Raw genomic sequence first — 20,258 nt, 5'->3', positions numbered from 1 at the left:
AATACTTTCTGTGCAATATATAAAGCTTGTGGTGGTTTTCCCTTGGAAACCTTGGGGCTAATTAGAGGATGAGGAAAAAAAGGGTATGGTGACTCCTTTGGTGGAGAGATGCCTAGGCTCTTTGAAATTCACACTGGAGGAGCAGGGTTTCTGCTGTGGTTTTGTTTCTTCATTAGATGAGTCATTATTAGAAGGTGCCCTAATGATAAATTAATAGAGAGTGTTATATTAAACACTCCCAGGAATTCTTAGTTTACAGTCATTTGACCAGCCCTTCAGAAAGCTTGTTTTCCCTGAAATCCTGGAACTGAAGAAGCCATGATGTAAACCCTTCAAAGGCTGGAGAATAAAAGGGGTTTTTTTTTCCACCCTTTAATGAAAAGAAGCTTTTGTTAGGGAAGGCAGAGCTGCGAGTGTCCCACAGCGTCTGGGAGCAGGAACGTGCCATTCCTTCCTCTTCCCGCCGCCCCTCCACCAGGGTTTGGATTTCAGTATTTCATGCTGGTGCGGAAAGGGCTCGGTTTTCCTCCCAAACTGCACGTGCAATTGGTGTGGATGTTCACTGGAATCGTGCATTTCATCTGGGAAAAGAGGGGACGTCGAGGGCCCTGCTGGGAGCTGTGGATGATGCTCTGTGAGGGGAGGGCAGGATGGGCTTTGGTCACTGCCGGCTCCTCCCAGAGCTTCCATGTCAAACACAAAGCTGTGCTGGATCCCACGTGATGCTCCCGCTGTAGTTTCCCTCTCTAGGCTTTATTAGGCACACAGAGCCATCATCCAACATTCCAGAAGTAAGGAAACCCAGCCCACTGGTGAAGTTATTCTAATAATTAAGGATGTGCTAGGCATTGTACGGATTTACAACAACAGGCAGTGCTTTTCCTGGAGAACTTGCTGCCCTAAATGGATGATTCACGCTTAGGGCAACAGAAGGCCTAGAACAAACAAGCTGTGGGAGGGTTGGTAAACACTCCCTGCGTGTTATTATTAAACACACACGTGTATATATTTGGGTTCAGTTGAGCTAAAAGGGAAACACGAGGAAACGGAATGAGGGGAAGAAGGGGAGAGTTTGTATGGGGGGGAAAAACTGATACATGGGACTGGAGGCGTTAAACAAAAGTCAGAACACTTTTAATGACAAACCTAGTGAGGAATTGCAGCAAACAACAGGATGTTATTCCTGTGGAATTCCCTAGAGCTGCCTCTGTGGCCCCTTCTCTGAGAGAATTAGTTTGACTTGAGCTTCCCACTCTTTTCTGGAGGCTTTCAAAATTCATGGGGCTCTTGGAAATGCGGTAGGGAACAACAACACCAGGTCTGGACTGGCCCTTCCAAGTCTCTGCATGTTAGTGTGAACTGTAACTGTCCTGAGGTCAGCAGACCTCAGATTTTCCTCTGCCTTCAGTGGAGTGATGCCTGCTGGAAGGATATTTTCTTCCAGGAGTTTTACATTTCCTGAGTTTTGAAATCCCTGGATCCGTTCTTCCTTAAAACACTGATTTTCTGATCAGCTTGACCTTTGCAGCTGTGGGCAGGGAGGCAGATCTTGTTCATGTTCTGAAGCACTATTTATTGACTGGGGAGAACAACAACAGAAAGCATCTCTGGAGGGAAGGGGTCCCGTTAAAATACAGAGCTGGATGTGGGAGAGCTGCCTTGTCGGTGTTTTCTGTGGGAATTCATCCCAGGCCTCTAATAATAACAGCAGTAATAGCTCAGTCTTTGATGTGGTGAAACTACTGTGTGTTAAGATGAGCCAGAAATATGTAGTGGTAATACTTTTTTCTGGATTTAAGATCCTTCTCCTTGAGGTGATCATAATGAAAGGACTTGAAGGTTAATTTGCCTCTCGTGTTGCACACTAGTTCTTTGCTGAGCTCATATAACTTATGAAATCACACACAACAGTATGAAAATGAAGAGGTCGCCTTCATCTCTGATGGATTCAACAGACTGCACTCAGCTGTGGGGATTACTGGAAAAAGAGGAAATAAAAGCCTTCAGCAAGGCAATGGTTAGTGTTGTTATGCCCCCAAATGAACTTGGTTTCAATATACACTTGGTAAAGTGAGCACTTTTACTCCTGTATCATAAACCCTGTGTGAGATTATTGGGTTCTGTGTGTTGATGTTAATGTACAAGGGGAGTAATGCAATGCTGTGGGTTAAAACCCAAGCTGGTTTAATGTTTTAAAAATGGAATAAGCTAAATTCTATGTCAGGAAATGGTGCTTGCCAGTTGCCTTTCACCATTTTTCACCATCCCTGTATTCCATTCAGAGATGATACCCAGGTTTTCAAACTGCAAACCTTTCCATGAAACTGAGAAACAGAAGAGTTACAAATTTGACTTTTTGCATTTCTCGAATGTTCTCAAAACACAGAGTGTTTTTCTAAAATTACAAATACTGCAGGGAAGGAACAAAATATCATTACCGAGTGAAAAATTAATGAAAGCTTTTCTGCTGGAACAAAATCTGCATGTTTGAGATTAACCTTTTCAGTTTCTTCTCTTCATATTTCAGATACAATTCTCTACCCGTGCATTTAGAATCTGAAAACAGTCGTGGGCACTGACACCTCAATAACATTTGTCCCCTCTGTTAGGAAACAAATCATTTGATAACTGCTGAGATTTATTTGCAGTGTATTTCTTTGCACAGAATTGAAAGCCCTTTTCTTGTACCAGATTTTGATTCTCATCCTGTGCAGTAAAAATCAGGAAGGTATGTTGAAACAAAGAGTGAAAAACCATCCCAGAGATGAACAAACTGGTTCTGACTCACTGCTGGGACCAAGACACCAGTCAGTGAGAAGGTGCCTGGAGTGAGTGCTGTGACTGTGGGTCAAACCTGGTGCTACTTCAGTGTGTTTTTGATGCTTCCCCGTGACTGAGGCTCCTTTTCATCCCCGGCACAGCCGCTCCCACGTTTTGGTGACTGTGGCGCTTTCAAGTCTCACTCAGACCCTTCAAATACGAACTTCTGAAATTCATAGTAGGTTTCAAAGTATGGCAGGGAAGAAATACTGCTGAGCTTTCTCTCTGGGAAGGGCTTATCACAGAGGAAATGAAAACCTATGGTTGCCACTGTGTGCCTTGATTTCCGAAACGCCTGCAAACCAGGCTGGTTCTCCTGGAGATAACCGTTCCCAGCTGTTGTTTCACATTCCAACTTTTATGAGTATTTTTGCTGGCAACAGGAAATATTTTCAAGTCTTTGCAGGATAAGGCATCCATTTATTTTACATAAGATGTTTGGTTTATCTTTTCGGATTATTCTGCGTGTGGAAATTCTGTGTGTGTTTCCAGAATGAAAATTAGCAATTATGGTTGCAGAGAGTTAAAAATAACCATTTTCCTCAGTGTTCTATTAGCTCTGATGTTTCAATCAGATTGGGTTTCAAAATTGTCTCTGCTATTGTAGCTGGTTTTCCGGGAAAGAAATGCTAAAGCTACTTAATACTCCTTCTGTACTCATTAAGAATCCTGACTTTGGTGCAGAAGGAAAAGAAACATTTATTAATATATCTCAGTCATAAAAATGCAACAAAACATATGCTAAAGGTATACTGCTTATTTTAGTGCAAGTTACTCTTTTGTCTTATAATCCAAATGTATTTGCTGCCTGTGCCCTGCTTTTGTTGGACTCACATATTTCAGGCTTTTTCTCCCCTGATTGCACGTGTTGGTCTGATCTGCAAGCAGTGTGTTTATAACCCAGAGTTTAGAGATAAAAGGTCTTTGCTCAGAGTTTAGATTCACTCTGAAATTGGGTTCAACTCATTTATTGCGTCGACTCCATGGTGCCTTATCATTTATGTATGAGGGTAGAACCGTCTTTGGTTTTATTTGCTCTCTGTTTTTCTTCCCCTCGATTTCTTTTGTTTCTTTGCACCAGGAGAAGAATTCCTGTTGTGCTTGGACTGACCCCAGCATCTTCCCCTCTCTTGTCTCAAGGTCAAGTGTAGCAGAGGTTCTGGTGGCTGCAGCAGAGGTCACTGTGCCATGAGGCTCCTCAGGTGGCCTTGTTCCCTCCCAGATTCCATTTCTAGACTTTCCAAGTGGGACTTGTTCAATCCACTGTCAAATACTGCCAGAAATGCAGCAAAACAGATACTATCCCGAAGTCGTGTTTGAAGAAAAGTTGACAGTAAGGCAGGGTTCAACAGGAAGGTGCTTCTTTTTTTAACAATTAGTGTTTTTAAACTGAGGTGTGCCTCCCCTCCCTCTGCACCCCGTTCCTATTTCGTACAAGAAGGAGAACATTTCTCCCCTTTCCCAAAATGATTGGATGCAGTGAGTGAGGTTTGTCCCCAGTGTCTGTGTGGGCAGCAGTTACACCAGCACAGCTTTTGGGGAGAGCATGTACTGAGGAAGATGATGTGAAAATCATCTCCAGTTGGTGTGTGTGTGGACTCTGGACCCCAGTGCCTCCCCAAATGCGGCTGTGGGGTGTCCCGTGCCACCCCTCAGTAAACAGCACTCCAGAGACTGTCCTTGCTCTTCACTGCCGGAGTTTCCCCATTGAGACAGGGAGTTAAAAATAAATGCATTCACTGCTTTATGTGCTTTGGCATAGGATACTATAAACAGCAAAATTATTCTAAGATCAAATGTATTTGGGCTGTTCACAGTATGGCATGTGAAGGAAAGACCTATTTTAAGGCAGAAGAATAGACAGTGGAACCATTTTCCTTGAAAACTTTGGTGTTTTTGCTGTTGGTAGAATGATTCACCCTGTTACTCACCGTGGGAGTGTTAATTGTCAAATGGTAAGAGAAGTTGCCACCTCCTTAAGGTGAATCCGAGAGAGTAAGGCTGGTACGTGCAAGGTACTGGGAATTTCTTTGGAGGAAGTGTCAGCTGTAAGAGATGGTCTCTTCCAGTGGGTTTCCAAAATGCAGCTCTGCTGCATTTAGCATCATGTTGTGATGCTAAACTGATGTTTTTACTTTCACATCGTTGGTTTGATTACTAAATATCATCTGCTTGTTTAATTGTCCTGCCTATCCAGTGCAACTTAGAAAGCCTGAGCAGCATTTGTTTCATGCACGTGTAAGAATTCTGACCTAAAAATGTTTATAGTTCAGGGATGATTAAATCAAGGTAAAAAAACTACACAGAAATGATTTTTCATCATTTTACACTGTAATTTGCAGGATAGGCAAACTTACAGGCTGCTGTAGGAGGTAACTTGATAATTTCCTCCCTCCAGCTTGCATTTTAAGATGATCAGAATACAGAAAAGCACTTAAATGTGATTAAATGATTGACTGAATTAAGACTTCCCTGAACGTGGTGCTTGGCTGAGGACAGAGCAGAAGGGTCGTTTGAAACTCAGAGCACCCTCAGGGACCTGAGGGTCTCCCGTTACCTGTGGATGACCAAGGCACATCCACCAAAAAATCCCGCCACAGCCTTGACCTGAGCTTGTCTCCAGTCCAGCACTGAGGACCCCTCTGTGCACCAACTACATTATCTGAACACAAAGGGAACACCTTCTAACTCCTATTTTTCCCCCTAATATTGTGAAAGTGGTTATTTTAAAAATATTTTTTTACCAAGTACAATAACTGTGGGTGAAAATAAAGAGGAAGCCCTTTTGATTTTTTTAAATGTGTATTTCATTAAGTACATGTTGGTACAGTTCCAAAGAGAATATTTTCTAACAAGATGGGTTTTCAGTAGAAGAATGTCAGCTTGACGTACCAAAGTGTTCTTTTACAGCTAGGGAAGAACAAATTCTTTGTTAAATGTTACTCCAGTTTTTGTTGCTAAATATATAGACACGCAATTTTTCTCTGGAAGTTGGAGGAAGTGTGTTTTTTTTTTCCACTCAAGGCAAGAAACTGTCCCAGATATTTGATTTGAAAATGGAACACTGTGGCAGGAAAAGATGGGGTGCAGGGAGATGCCGGTACAGGCAGGCAGAGAATGGGAAGCTTTTTAGGGGAGAGGCAGCGTTCAAGGTCGTGCTGTTTTGTGATGCCTCCGTGGACCTGGAGAAACAGGACTGTGGAGTAGCTTGCAGGATTCTGTCATGCAATAGTAATAATAATAATCACTGAGAATAAAACCTTGTGAAGAGCAGTAAAATCTTACAGAAGATGAAGTGACTTAGCAGAGGGTCCCCACCGCTCTGCAGGGCTCAGTGCTGTCAGTGGCTGCTGTGTGAACCATTTCCTTGGCTTGGGGGTGCACAAAAATCTCTGCTGTGTGCTGTGCTTGTGGTTCTGCCTGGAGTTCACAAAATAGAAGAGGCATTTGGGGTTGGGGTGTGGAGTCGAGCAGTTGGATACAGCAGCTTCAGAGCCTCTCCTGGGGTGTCAGGGATTGGCTTGGTGATGCTGGGTGAAAACCACAAGAGCTGGTGTCGGGATGAAGTCAGAAGAGCTCACAATTCCTCATCTTGTCTGTGCAATATGTATTTTCAGCTAATTAACCTTTCCCTTCTGAAGTAATTTTTGCAGGCCCTTTCCAGTTTTCAGCGAGTTTCTAATGAGGGGTTTGATATCACGTTACCTGAGAGATGAGATCACTGGAAACAGCAGTACCTGTCAGATCAGAAAATCTCCCTCTCTGATCCTCTGATATTTGTTTCTCATTTTTTATATAAGCATGTACTTAAAAACTACACTGAGAGAGGAGTTAACGGAGAGTGCAGAGTTAGGAGATGCTTTTGCAACCTCTGTTTGACCCAGTCTTGTCTGTACATCCCGATCCAGGCTTCAATTGCACATGCCCCTAATACTTTTTCCACGAGCTCCCGCTGCATTCGATGCACAGATTAGGGATACATGTTTAATGACCAACTATTCCAGAGGTTGTTTCCTGCTCATTGCTCGATTTGTGCCCCCAGGTCTTATTTACAACGCGTTGTTTAAACATCCCTTTGAAGGCAGAATTATTAGTCCCTTGGGGGCTCATCTATCGTGCTCATCAAAGGCAGAGCCAGTGTGTGGAAAATAATTAATTCATTTTCATTATGTTTCTGTTAAGTGGAGAGACACAGTTATTCCTGTTCAGTGGATGGCTTGCTGAAAGACAGGGATATAAATGATATTCAGTAATTTTTCACTATGTTTAAACTTTTAGTTGAGGAAAACAGGGAGTTTTGGTTTTCCAAGTTCGTGTATTCCATCTCGCTGATCCCCTCTTGACTTTGACTATCCCTGAGAGTTTTTAACCCTTGGAAGAAAAGATCCCAAGGTGGCTGATGAGCATCCAGAAAGCAAGAAACTTTGCAGCGAACAGCTTGTTTTTAAGCACCTGTCTTGTATGAGGCATGAGGAGGGGACAGCTGGAGCAGCATGGATGCTGATATCTGCTGTGATGATGGGCTGCCCTGGCTGTGCAGACACTGTTCTGTTCCTTGTCCTACACCGTGTCTCCCAATTTCTCTCCATCCATCTGCAGATCAGATACCAGATGCCCTCTCTCATAGCTCCTGTTGATCTCTCAGTGTGTCCATCTCAGCCCTCAGAGCCAGGTGGTTCTAGTGAAATAACAGATAGGAAAGGAGTATAGAAAGCATTACAACCATCTGCTCCTCTCAGGCTTTTCCCTCTGGAGAACTCCTTTGGGAAGCACTGACTCTTCTGTCCATCTCCCCTTTTTCAACCTCCAGTGTAATTTCCCTGCCCTTCCTGCACCAGCAGGACTGAATTCCTCCATTCAGCCCTGGTTCTGCTTCCCTGGTGTTGGCCATCTCACTACCCTTTTTGTGCACTTTGATCCAAAGCATGGAGACATAAAACGGCCAATTTAATTAGTGGACTCTTTCAGATGAACATTTCAAGTTCATCTTGAGACAGCATCAAAAACAGCAAATCCAAGAGGTGGAAGTTTGGTCAGAATATTTTACAGGGAAAAGAAAACACTACCTGGCAAGAAAACCTTGTATATAAAAATCATTACTAACAGCTACACCTGTAGTAATTTCAGCCTTAGAGGCTCATTTGAGTATCTGGCAAGAAAAAAAGAAATAGTTTTCTTTGTTTTGTTACGTTCTGCTGAAAATATGCCGCATTTCTCTTGCAATGTGTGCGTACTGAATGATACCAACACTGTATTTTGTAAAACCCGTGACACAAACCTTTATTCTAATTTTCCTTTCTATTATCACTGATTTCACATTTAATTTCTGGTAGTCTTTGCTTTGCCAGATGAAAAAAAAAACCCACCCCTTCGACTCCTTTACTCCAAAATAAACCATAAATTAACAGTTATCTGAAGAATAATAATTGAAGGCGTAAGAGGAGAATGCTTTGAGCTCACAAGTCTCCATGGCAAGTGTCTGGTTACTATAGCAATCGCCATGGAGCACGTGACCAGCATGAGAATTGCAGGGCACTTCAGGAGCCTTTTCTCTTGCCCCAAGTTTGATGTCTTCTCAGCAGAGGTGTTGTGTGAGGTCACAGCCCCTCAATCCCCATCCCGGATGGATGGATGGATGGATGGATGGCTAATGCAGGCGATCAATTTGCGGCCCCCACTGGGCAGAAAATGGTGCGTTCGGCTCGTGGGTTTTAATTTGCTTGACGTGCAGCACACCGTGAGCGAGGGCAGCAGTTCCTCCTCCCCGCTAAAACCAACATGTTGGAAAGCTGTATTTTGACTAGCAGTTTGTGTGGGAATGGCTGCTGTGTTCGTGTTTTGTGGAGCACTTTGAACCGCACGGGCAGCCGTAGCTGTGAAACTTGGCTCCTGTTTTAATGCAGAAACGCAGCAGAATCACAGCAACTGGGAGGTGTGAATAGTGAGGGACACAGTAACTTAGTGTTGTGTTAAAATAACCCACTGTTTTAAAGTTAATTCTTTGTTTAGACATTTATTTTGTTTGTTTAGTGAGTGTGGTGGCTTGACTTCAATAGTGAGGAAAAATAGTAGAAAAATCTCTTTCTAGAAACTAAAACAAGGCAAATTTGCATTGTGCATTGCTTAATTTTCAGTGGATATTGGGATAGTCTCCCATTCATTCCAGCATACAGCAGTGCTGATTTGACTTCCATCAGTGTTTAAAGGCTGTTGAGAATCCTATTTGAAAAATCTTAAATATTAATAGTTCCTTGCCACTTCCATGGAATGACACTTTTCTAGAGGACAGAAGCCAGAAGGAATAGAGCCAAGTGATTAAATATATATATATTTGAGACCCATATACAAGCTGCTGACCGTATCAAACTCAGATGTTAAATTGTTGTGATTTGGAAGTATTTACCTTTGAAAGGAGAACCTTTTGCGTGGTACACATTTTGAGTATGACTGTACATCCCCAGCTGTGTCGTGTTTGGTGATGAGGGGTTTACTACCTCTTGTTACTTTACACCAAGGACACTCAGAGAGGCATCGACTTTGTTTTGAGGTTGCCACCAGCAACAGATACTCCTCTGAGGAGATGAGTCACCCAAGTGTGTTTGGCACAGAAATATTTGCTCTCTTTCTGCTGGGTGCCGACCAGAGATGGGAGGTGTTTGTGTTTGTGCAGGTGTTGAGGGTCCATGCCCAGAGCCCCCCTTGGACCTGGTGCGGGGAGAAGGGCTTGGCTGCTCCTGCTTTCCAGGGCCCAGCTGCAGAACTCAGGAACAAGGAGTAAAATGGAGCTGGGAATCCTTATTTATTATATTCTTGTTGGTTTTCCTTTTCAAGCATGATTTATGGAAAGAATGGAAGGACACATCAGATGTGTTTCTTGGAAGATGGCTGTGTGTTTCTCAGCTGTCCTCCTGTCCCGAGAAAGATTAATTGCCAGGTCAATCATAGCTGTGTAACAGAAATCCAGATGAAAGAAAGATCTCTTTGTTGTGTGTTTTAGATGCAAACTCTGTGACATTCTGGTACTTAAACACAGCAGGTTATTTTTGTACAAGGACATGTAGTGTTAGGTCAGGTTTTAGGAAGAAATCCTTCCCTCTGAGGGTGGGGAGGGCCTGGCACAGGTTGTCCAGAGCAGCTGTGGCTGCCCCATCCCTGGACAAGGCCAGGGATGGGGCTTGGAGCAGCCTGGGCTAGTGGAAGGTGTCCCTGCCCATGGCAGGGGGTTGGAAAGAGATTGTCTGCAAGGTTCCTTCCAACCCAAACCACTCTGTGATTTTTAATGGAAAGCTATGACACGTGGTTGGAGGAATCTGCTTATTGGGATTATACAATGAGGCGGGAATAAATAGGGAACATATATATATATATGATTATATGTATTATTTAACTTCATTTTATCATCATAAAAATAATTTGTTCAGACTTTTGGATATATTTTTGATAGAAGTAAATAGATGCACAGTTTAACTCTTTGCTGTTGCAGCTTGGTTTAACGACTCAGTGGTAAACCATAGACAGCTTTTTCATCCCCCTCTGCTTGGCTCTATTGTTCCTGTCTTATCAGGGTGGGCCAGATGGAGGCTGAGGGTTCAGCTCAAGGTAACCAGCAGAAACTCCTGTCGGGTGGGTCGATAAAATCCCAGCTGATTATCTGTGGCACTGCTGAGGAGATACTGAGCACTTGCCACACGTGACATTTACAGGGGGTTGTATAATAAACATTGAAGCCACTGACAGAATAGAGGTGTCTCCATTTTCAGAATGACAATATTTGCAATTAGTGTTTTAATGCCTTTAACTGCTGTGATGCAACAAATACAGTGTTTGCTTTTAGAGCAGGAGAGGATGGAAAGGGGTTTCTGGAGATCATCCAGTCCAATCCCTATCTCGGATCAGGGTCAGCCAGGACAGGTTGCTCAGGGCCATGACCAGTCATGTTTTGAGTATATCTAAGGATTGGGAATTCAGAGTCTAGCTAGATAATCTGTTCCTTTAGTTTTAAAATGATTTTTTTAAAGTTTAAATAGAATTTCTTGCATTTCAGTTGGTGCATGTTGTCTCCACTGGGCACCACTGAGAAAAGCCTGTCTCAGCTTCTTTGCTGTCTCCCATTTGTATTTGACACATTGATAAGATCCCCCTGAACCTTCAGTTTCCAAACTGTGGAATGTGGCAATGTTGTGACTTGCTGACAGTGTTGTTTTATTTTTTTTTTTACTTTTTTTGTAAAAGTCTAGGCAGTGCGGGTGCAGGATCTCAAGTGAAAGTCAGGGTGCAGAAAGAAGTTCTAGTTCAACTAGAATATAAGGTTCAAAGTATTGTTGTTTGTTGCAGTGGTGGGAATTAACACATCTTACTGGATCTGCTGCTGTTCAATTCAGTGGGAATAGAGCTGGCCTTGTAGGATTAAATGCCTACATGAATAAATTTGGGAGTGAGGGTCGTGGGGCTGGAAAACACCCAAACAAAACTCAGTGAGGAAGCCCTTCCGACTGTCCACACTTCTCAAATTAAAGGGATTCCTCTAATAGTGCTGATGTGCTGCACGAAACTGCTGGCAATGCTTGTGGAGAGGATGGGCCAGCACTTTGCTGAAGAGCTTTCAAGCTGCTTTCACATTTCTGTATCATTTGTTTTCAGCTCTGTAAAGAAAATTTAAGCCGGGGTGGAATCCCCTGGAATCAGAGCTGTATGAAGAGAGGTAATTGTACACTTGTTAACCTGGTCGTTCCACTGCAATGTGCTTCAGATGTTGGGGGGATTAAGGCACTTGAGCTAAGCACCTGGATTTAGGTGTAATGAATACAGCCTGGAAACAACATCACCAACAGGATATATCTGTGGGAACTGCGCACCCACTGAGCTGCCTGCTCACCTGAGCCCTCATTCACGGGAGTTGCCCATGACGAATTACCAGCCATTGATCCTGTTCTGTGGGTTAATAGATATGGTTTGGAGATCTGCTCCCCCTTTTATAAACTGCTGAGGGCTGATCAGGAATGCGACTGCAGCCCTGTTCCAAGTGAGTTAAAAATTACTCCAGTGCAATTCCCCATATTTGAAGTTTATGTCTACGTACTTTTTTCAGCTAATAAATGTTGTGAGGGAAATGCATTACACATCCTACAGTATTTTTTTCCTGACTGCTTGAAGTACTGAGGAATGCCTTCAGCAGTTTTGAACATTCAGGACTGACTGGGGTGTTTGGGCATTTCTGAGACAGCTTGTGTGGTTATTGGGCCTGATTTTGTGCTGTTGTTAAACCTATTGGCAGTTCACACCAGTTGTGATGCCCTGTGGGGTTGGGTTAGGTTGGTTAAGTGTCGTGCTGGATTTCTGGGATCGTGGGAAATGTTAGTGAGCCAAGAGCATTTGTCTTCTTTGACTACACCTAAAACTTGTTGCCAAAGGTGAATGCCCAGGATGTGGGGACAGGAGCTAAGAGCAGTTAAGGTTAATAGGCTTGTCATCCTTCAATAAATTTGTGCACATGAATTTGTGATGGTTTTGTAGTTGGAATACTTGTTACAATAGGCTTTTCCAGCATTTTGTTTGTGGGCGCTGTTGCATCACACCTTGAATTCCCAGGGAGTGGAGTGACAGTGCAACTCTACTTGTGTAGTGACAGAAAAGAGGGAAAGATCAGGTGAGAAGTGTGTGCAGCTTCACCATGGAAGGGAGAGAAGGAGAAGAGATGGATTTGGCTTAGTGAAATACTGTGTTCTTCATCCCCTTTACTTCACTGCCCCATCACCTCTGGGTTTTCAGAACCATCTCGTGTGATTTGTAATTTTCAGAACCATCTTGTGTGATTGAAGTTTTGTTCACATTCACACTCAGATATATCAGTGATTTTGGTTTTGTAATTGTACACGAAACGTTGTAAGAAGAAAACATACAATCCATCATCACCATGTACTAGAACAATCTGCCTTAATCCAAGGATCACTTACTGGGAATAAACAAATATCAGGTAAAGACTGTAAAAGTCTTAGTTTTCTATGAGAAAGGGCTGGGGAGGGGGAAGAATTTGTGCAAAATTGGACTAAAATGAGAAATGGGAGGTGACCTCTCTCTGTAAAACTGGCATCTGTGTGCAGAGCAGGCTTGTTTGTAAATTAAAAAAATAGCCAGATCTCTACAGGTTCCACAAATGAATTCCATGGATGTCTGATGCTGATAACAAATGACTGTTGTACGTCTTCCCCAAAATCCTTGCTGTGACTGTGATTGCAGCTCTAATTATGGCATAACAGATGCAGTGTTGTATAGCACCCGCCTTCTCCAAGATCTGTAGCTCCCCTTGCTTTTGCATGAGTTATTTCTCATTTTAGTCTAGAATTTACTACTGCTTGCAGTAACAAAGAAGTCACTCTAAAGTAAGGGGAAAAAAAAAGAGAAGGATTTCAGATTGTTACACTGCTCACATTGTTGTTGTGCTGCAGATGTTCGTTGTGTTCGCAGCCAGGGCGATTGTGGGAGAGCGAATTCATGCCTCATTGGGTCCTTTCCACTTTCTCCAGCCTCTCCGCTGCTGAGTAAGCAGTTAAAGGGAGTTTTTTCTTTTGTTCCCCTGCCTTTGCTGCTGTTTGAGAAGGAGGGCAAGTTACTTGGCTGTTTTGTTCAGTTGTAAGTGGAACGGTATAACGTTTTTTCTTTCTCGAGCATTCACCAGAAGAACGCATTTGCAATTCTCACATGTATTTACATGTGAATGTTGCTGTGTTGTTCTTCCAAACCAAGGAGGAGGTGATTTATTTTAGTAGTACAAACTAACGCCTTGTGCTGTGTCAATCACGCTGCCATTGTCTGCTTTAGTGCTGACACTGAATCATCTCTTGGATGTTACAGTTGTGGCCAAACACCTCGTTCCCGTGTGTGGGTTTGGGGACAAGGAGGGGGTGTGAGCTGCACCTCATGTCACAGGGATGCCTCATCCCTGGGAGTGTTCAAGGCCAGGTTGGAGGGGCCTTGGAGCAACCCGGGGTAGTGACAGGTGTTCCTGCCTATGGCTGTGGGTTGCAATGAGATGATTTTTCAGGTCTCTTCCAACCCAGATTATCCTGTGGTCCTATGATGTGGGATGCCCAGGAAGCATAGAGTGTTCCTTCCTGGAGCGCAGCCAGGCACGGAGGAGCATTGGTGACTTCTTAGGGGCTGGTTCATTTTTGAGGAAGGAGAACTCAACCCAATCTTGATGAAAATACTTTGTTCTGAGCCTCCTTCCTCCACAAATCTCTTTGTTTCTCGGTTCCGCTCTTAAAAGCAAGCAAAATAATATCAAACCTTTGCTCAACGTGCGCTTGGCCGGGGACAGTCTAACACCGTCCCTGCGGTTTTTGTCCGGCTAGTGAAGTTAGAAGTGCACGCTGTGCATTTTCCCACGCGACTTTCAGGTGGAGAGAAAACAACCAGCGAGGCACCAATAGCCCAGAGAGGCTGTGGCTGCCCCGTCCCTGTGAGAGTCCAAGGCCAGGTTGGACGGGGCTTGGAGCAAGCCGGTCTCTAGTGGCCGCAGGTGTGCCTGCCCGCGGCACGGGGGGCTCGGAGCCCAGGAGAGGAGTTTCCAGGTTGTTCTCCCACCGCAACCATCGGTGACTCCGGCAGCGCGGGGTGTGCCATCCCCGCCCGTCCCCGCCCCACCGCCGCCGCCTCCACGGCAACGCGGCCGCTGTGCCCGCCCCCGGGCCGGCCCCGGCGGTGCCACCCTGGGCTGGGGCTGGGGCTGGGGCTGGGCGCCGAGCCTGCATGGCACGGCAGTGCCGCTCGCCACCATGAACGAGGAGGCGGCCCAGAAGAGCGACGGCGGCGAGAAGTGCAACGGGGGCAGCCAGCGCAGGAAGAGACCCAAGAAGGTGGGAGCGGCAGCGGCACCGGGAGCCGGGGGGGTTTGGGGGCGCGGAGCCCGGCCGTGCTCCTGCCCTGCCGGGGCTCTCTGCCCAGTCTTGGGGCTCCGCGTGGAATCCATAGCGCTGTGATAGCCGAGCCGGAGGGTGGTTCCTGCGTTTCTTGTGCCGTGGAAGTTGGCGTGGTTCGGCACGGGGGATGCTGCCCGGCGCGGCGCTGCCCTGATGGAGGAAGCGGGCGGTTTGTTTTGACAGAAGGTGGTACTGGCTCGTCTGCTGCCCATCTCTCTTCCTCCGGGCTGCACAGATGCGGGTTCATAGACCTTCGGTTTATTTTGCCGGAGGTGTTTCTTAGGTCGTGCTGTCAGCAGCCCTAGAGAGACACGCCGCTGGCTGTTGTGCCATCCGCGGTAATTCAGGGATCTTAGTGACAAATAGCGGGGTAGAAATGTGAATTGTCCAGCCACACCCAGTTCCCGGGGTGCGTTCCCTGTGTGTCCAGTCTCTCTGTCACAAATGGTCGATTTGCAAGGTATAGCGTGCAGTGCCCGCTGCTTCAACCCCCTGCTTGAGGTAATCTCTTTTTAATGGCTTTAATTGCAGGCAGCTATTTATTTCTGTTTGGGCTTTCTCTCCCCCTTAGGAGGAAAGATGTCTGTGGTGCTGCATAATTATGACATAAACGGGTTTACAGTTATTCCCCCCTCCCCTTATTTTATGTCAATTGGTGTAACGTGGGTTACCCCACTGAAATTTGGGGGGCTGCTTGTGGGGTGAAGAAGAATTTAATCCGTACAGAGTATATTCACTGATGAATTCTTCAGTCCCTCATTTTGCATAGAATTTGCATTTTAACCAACACTGTGCATGGGCAAGACAAATTGCTACAAATTGGAATAACACCCAGACACGTAAGCAGGGACTTGTGCAAAGGCTTTGACCTGGTGAGGAAAAGCTCCTTTGCAATAGGTGACACCACTGGGCCCTTTTTTATCCCAGAGGGAAGGTTCTGTACCTACAACCATAAAGGCATGAGGGAATCCAGTCTAAGCGAGAATTTGAACAAAAACATCCTCACCCCACCCCATTGTGCTTGGAATATTGCCTGGATCTCCACACAGTGGGGGATTTTATATAGCATCTTGGCCTTATATTTGAGCAGAACCGAGCAGGAGAGGGGATATATCTGCTTCGTCTCACCTCTGGATTTGAAAGGTTTATTTGTGTGGGTATGGAAGGCTGGATGAGGGAGCAAAAATCAAATGATTAAGTGCATACCCCATGTTTTAATTTGACTTTTAGATAACCTGGGAACAGTATCATACTAGGAGAGATGTTTTGAAGATCCAAGGAATCAAAGTGGGTGTTTTTATCACTTTTTTTTTTTGTAATCTATGTATTTGTGGTTTTGTGTTTTCCTGTTGTTTTCCAAGTCAAGTGGCCCAGAGCCTTTCAAGGTTGAAACAACTGCCAAATGAATGCTTGGAAAGCATCTCTTACATTGAGTGTCCATATTCAGAGTCTTTACAACAACTGTTTCATCTTAATTTTTCAATAACATAATAAATAGTATCTTCTTAAAGATATCTTTTGCGACCTAATAATTAGGCATTTTCAATTGACAAATATTAGGCAAAAATTGTTAGTCCCTGAGTTTGGATGCAATGGATGTTGGTGGCTCAGTTCTGGTATTGGATAAGCCCTCATGAGTCTTTACCCTTAGTGGCTTGCTGAAGAAATACAGCTCCAAGCTTTAATATTCCTTGTTAAAATTCTATGAATTAATTTCTCAAAACCTCCAAATAGATAATTTTCTTGATGAGAAAGGTACACCTTAGAATAGCCAAGAGTACAAGAATTCCAAATTGAATTCCTCTGTGTTTTGACTAGGTAGGCACAATTTATTTTGGGAACAGAGGCAAAAGTGCCATGTGCAAGAGCTCCAAAATCCCAAGTAATGTAGCCTGTTTTCAGGTCCTGAACTACTTTTGCTGTAGAAGCTGCATTGCACCAGCCAGCGTGCCCTCTATCTGTTCTGTGGAAGTTGATCCCTTTTGTGTGGATAATTAAATATTAATTGAGCTGGATGAGTTTGATCTATGTATCGGGAAAGGCAGAGAGCAGCTTATCTCGGATACAGTGTTCAAGTGGATCTTCTGTATTCCAGGAGGGTGTCCTAGCTGGGAAGCCACACAAGCTTTTCTCTAATTTTCAGCAGGACCCCATTTTTTTTAATGCATGCACACTCCAAGATAAGAAGGCTTCAGTTTTGGAATTTTCATGAAATGGAGAAGACTTCTACCTACACAAAGCCAAATTCAATCCTTTTGGTGGTGACTGGGGCTTTGAGCATTCCTGTGGGTCAGTGGGCTGCCTTAAAAGGTTTGTGAATCCAGCGGTAGGGTTGCATCCAGTTTTCCTGTGGTACTTCTCCTCTGTGTGATAACTGGGATCTGACAGAATGTGTGTTCCTAGGAGAAAAATCTGGGTTCATCCAGTTCTAGTACTGGAGAGCATTGGGATGCAGAAGAGAACAGAACAGGGTCTTTCTGCTGCTGGTGTAACTTGATGGAAACCTGCTGACAGCAGCACTTGGAGCTGGTCCTCTCATCTTGGTAGCCAGCACTGCTGTTGAAGGAGTAGTACAGCAAGGGATCATAAATTTATAATATACTAGTTTTTTGATGTCTCCTTCTGTCCTTTACCAAGTACATATTGTGATGGGTCCAAGTGCTAAGTTCCTAGAATTCCTTTCAAGGATGTTTTTAAATTCTAGAGTGTTTGAGATGAAAGCCAACTACTGTTGTTCATCCTGGAGAAAATGAAGCCTGTTCCCACATCTAGTACTAAAGGCACTGATGGCAAAGGGCTTTCCAGAAGCCACAGGTTCTTCCTAAAATTACAGGTTCTTCCTAAACCCCACACCGTTGGTGATTTAGTGCAAAAATAATCCATTTTACCTTATAGCAGAATTGCAGTCTTGTCACTGGTATTGCTTATTCTTTAAGAGAAATTAAAAGCTTGGAGTCAGGCTCATACTGGAAAAGACTTGGAGGAAGTTGTAATGTTGATTTAAAGGAAGAGAAATGAGACTTCTTTTCCTTACCGAAGGATAATCTCCTACTTTTAAATAAAATGGGGTGCATTAGGTGAGGTACTTCCAGTGGAAGTTGTATAGTTGCTAATGGAATCATCAGAGTGTACAAGCAAATGCTTTTAATTAGTTTTGATTACTTGTGATTGTTTATTCCGTGCATAAGGTAATTGACACCCATTTTGGAGTACAAGCGTAATGTTGTTCAGGAACGAGAATCCAAACGTACACAAAGCATGTGGAGAGGGACTGCTAGAAGAGCAAGCAAAATGCAGAGGAGCTTGGCTTTAGTGTGCTCAAGCAAAAGGCTATCTGAGGGGAAAAGGAAATGATCCTCTTCTGCAGCCTTCTAATGGGTTTAATCAGATAAGGAGCCAAGAGAAACTGAATTATGAATGCGATGTGATTTTTCTAACGTGTCACTGGACTGGATTCAAGCCCTTCGAGGAGGTCCCTCTTGCTCCTGTATTGCTGTGCTATGACCAACATCATCTGTGGTGCCATAATAACCTTAAACAACAGTGTAGTTGATGGTAAATGGGGCTATTTAAGTATTTTAAAAGAGTGTCCATCTCTTCCAAAATCAGTGTGGGGACTGGTGTGACAGCAGTTCCAATCTGCTGGGTGGTGTGTCCCTAAATTGCCATCATTCCAAGGTGGCTGAGCCCCACTTTGCCTTCTCTAGGTGCTGCTCTTTCCCAGGCTCTGCCCTTATTACTAGTGACAGACAAATAGCTGTGGCCACACTGCTCTTGGCTGTGCTGTTTGGTGATCCAACCAGGATGAAAACAGATTCTACTGCCTCTTCTGAGAGAGATCATGTCCTCTGGTTTCAGAAGAAAGGTTTTCCCTCGGTCGATACGCAGCAAATTGAACAGGCAGAAAGAGCTAATGAGGAAAAACACAGGCTTTCCTCTCTTTCAGCAGTAGGCTGAAAGGCTTTATCACAAAGCAAAAGTGGTAGTTACAAGTTAACCCAGCTCACTGGTGTTCGATATTGTTAATTTTACTGGTAAGGTCTTATTCTTTCAGCTGAACCAGTGGGAGAGAGCTGGAACCGCCTTGCTTTCAGCGGAGCTAATCCAATTTACATGAAAGTAAACAGGCAGAGAAATGGCACTAGAATTTGCTCTGGGAAGAAGAGGATGGATGGGGAAAAAGGTGAACTTGTCTTTAAGTCAGGGAGGTGGGAGACAGGTTTGTTAAGACTGTTAAGAGTCAGACCAGTCACGTTCCTGAACGTCTGCCCTGTGCTTTAACGTGGTGTGCGCTGTCCTGAATCTGATGCAACTCCAGTGATGTTCTTGCGTTACTGAGAGCAGGATTTACTTGTTCCCTCTGCCTTTTCTTCCTATCACGGGGCTTCCAGCACATTTTGTCCCAGCTGTAAAACTGATGTCGTAGCTGTAGCTGCTCTGATGTGTTTAGCTTTGTGTGCTGTGTGTGATGGTAACAGACCAAAACCGATGTGTATTTGTCCCACTGCAGGATAGAACGTCTTGCTCCGTGCCCCAAGTTGCTGCAGAGCAACCATTGCATCAGCAAACGCCCCGTGCTTCCCTCTCAGCAGCCCCTGTGGTGATTGACACTCGGGGGAAATAATTTCCATTCCCTTACAGCAGCGAGACGGGGAAAATAATAACGGGTGATAGAGCTGAACATCTGGACTGGAGCATCCTGTGTTGCCGTTGTGTTTTCTAGCAGCCTAAAGTGTGTAAGGTGAAAGAGGGCACATGGTCTCAGCCACACAGCTGAGCCTGGCTTTTCTAGGTCTTCGTGTTCTAGTGGAACAGGGTCACTTCAAACACTCTCGTGCTCTGGGATGAGCAGTGAACAAGTCTTAGAGCTAGCACAGCTACTTAGAAGGTTCCATTTCTTCGTTGGGGGCTTTAAAGTTAATACACCCATTGCTTTTAAAAGCACTGGGGTTTTCTTAACAGAGCAACAGGAATCTGCAAAGGGGTGAGTGGTTTCAGTGTATCAGCAGATCTGTGGCAGTGCTGCATTTCCCAGGTGAAACACTGTGAAGAGAGCAGGGAGGCAGTGATCTGGACCCGAGTGGTGCCTGCTCCACGGAGCAGTGTGGCACGTTGATCCTTCTTGCTCATTTTCACCAGTGTTTGGCAAACATCAGCTGAGTCAGAGAAGCAAGTCCCTTGTTCCCCAGCCAGCTTCCCCTTCTCCCTGCGGGGTGCCTGAGGCTGTCAGGGATGGCACATATTGTCTCTCCTTCGCACATCTCGCAGCCTCCTCGCGCCTTCCTGCGGTGACAGAGCCCGAGCTGGGCTTAAAGCCGCCTGTCCTGGCTCTCTGGGGACATCGGGGCCACGCTGGAGGCAGCCACGTGCCCTGTCCCTGCCTCCCCTCCCCTCCTGGCCTCCTCCTCTCTTACCTGCCTCTCCCCATCAGAGATCCCGTGGTTTGGTGGCTCTGTGTCCCTGTCTCTGCTGGGCATGTTGTGTTGATGTTTTGGATGACATTTCTGGCGAGGGAGGTTT

The 20,258-nt window shown here is 44.8% G+C and overlaps 1 protein-coding gene across 24 annotated transcripts in view; it reads left to right on the top strand.

The window, feature by feature from the left end:
• The window catches only part of ANK2 (ankyrin 2), a 260,645-nt gene that overhangs the window by 76,405 nt on the left and 163,982 nt on the right, over positions 1–20,258 (top strand). For 7 of the 24 annotated variants that reach the window (XM_050320655.1, XM_050320654.1, XM_050320650.1 and 4 more), the window contains exons 1-2: positions 14,535–14,675; positions 15,969–16,025. The exons of 2 other annotated variants lie outside the window; for them this stretch is intronic. In XM_050320655.1, the coding sequence (XP_050176612.1) occupies positions 14,595–14,675; positions 15,969–16,025 (138 nt within the window). In that variant the 5' untranslated portion in view covers positions 14,535–14,594. Of the gene's footprint in view, positions 1–14,508; positions 14,676–15,968; positions 16,026–20,258 lie in introns of those variants that run through there. 15 more of the 24 variants (XM_050320665.1, XM_050320657.1, XM_050320656.1 and 12 more) reach the window with 8 other exon arrangements.

This window comes from Myiozetetes cayanensis, unplaced genomic scaffold (assembly GCF_022539395.1).
Source record: "Myiozetetes cayanensis isolate MyiCay16 unplaced genomic scaffold, myiCay2020 scf24, whole genome shotgun sequence".
Lineage (NCBI taxonomy): Eukaryota > Metazoa > Chordata > Aves > Passeriformes > Tyrannidae > Myiozetetes > Myiozetetes cayanensis.
This window is presented reverse-complemented; position numbering and strand designations above follow the sequence as displayed.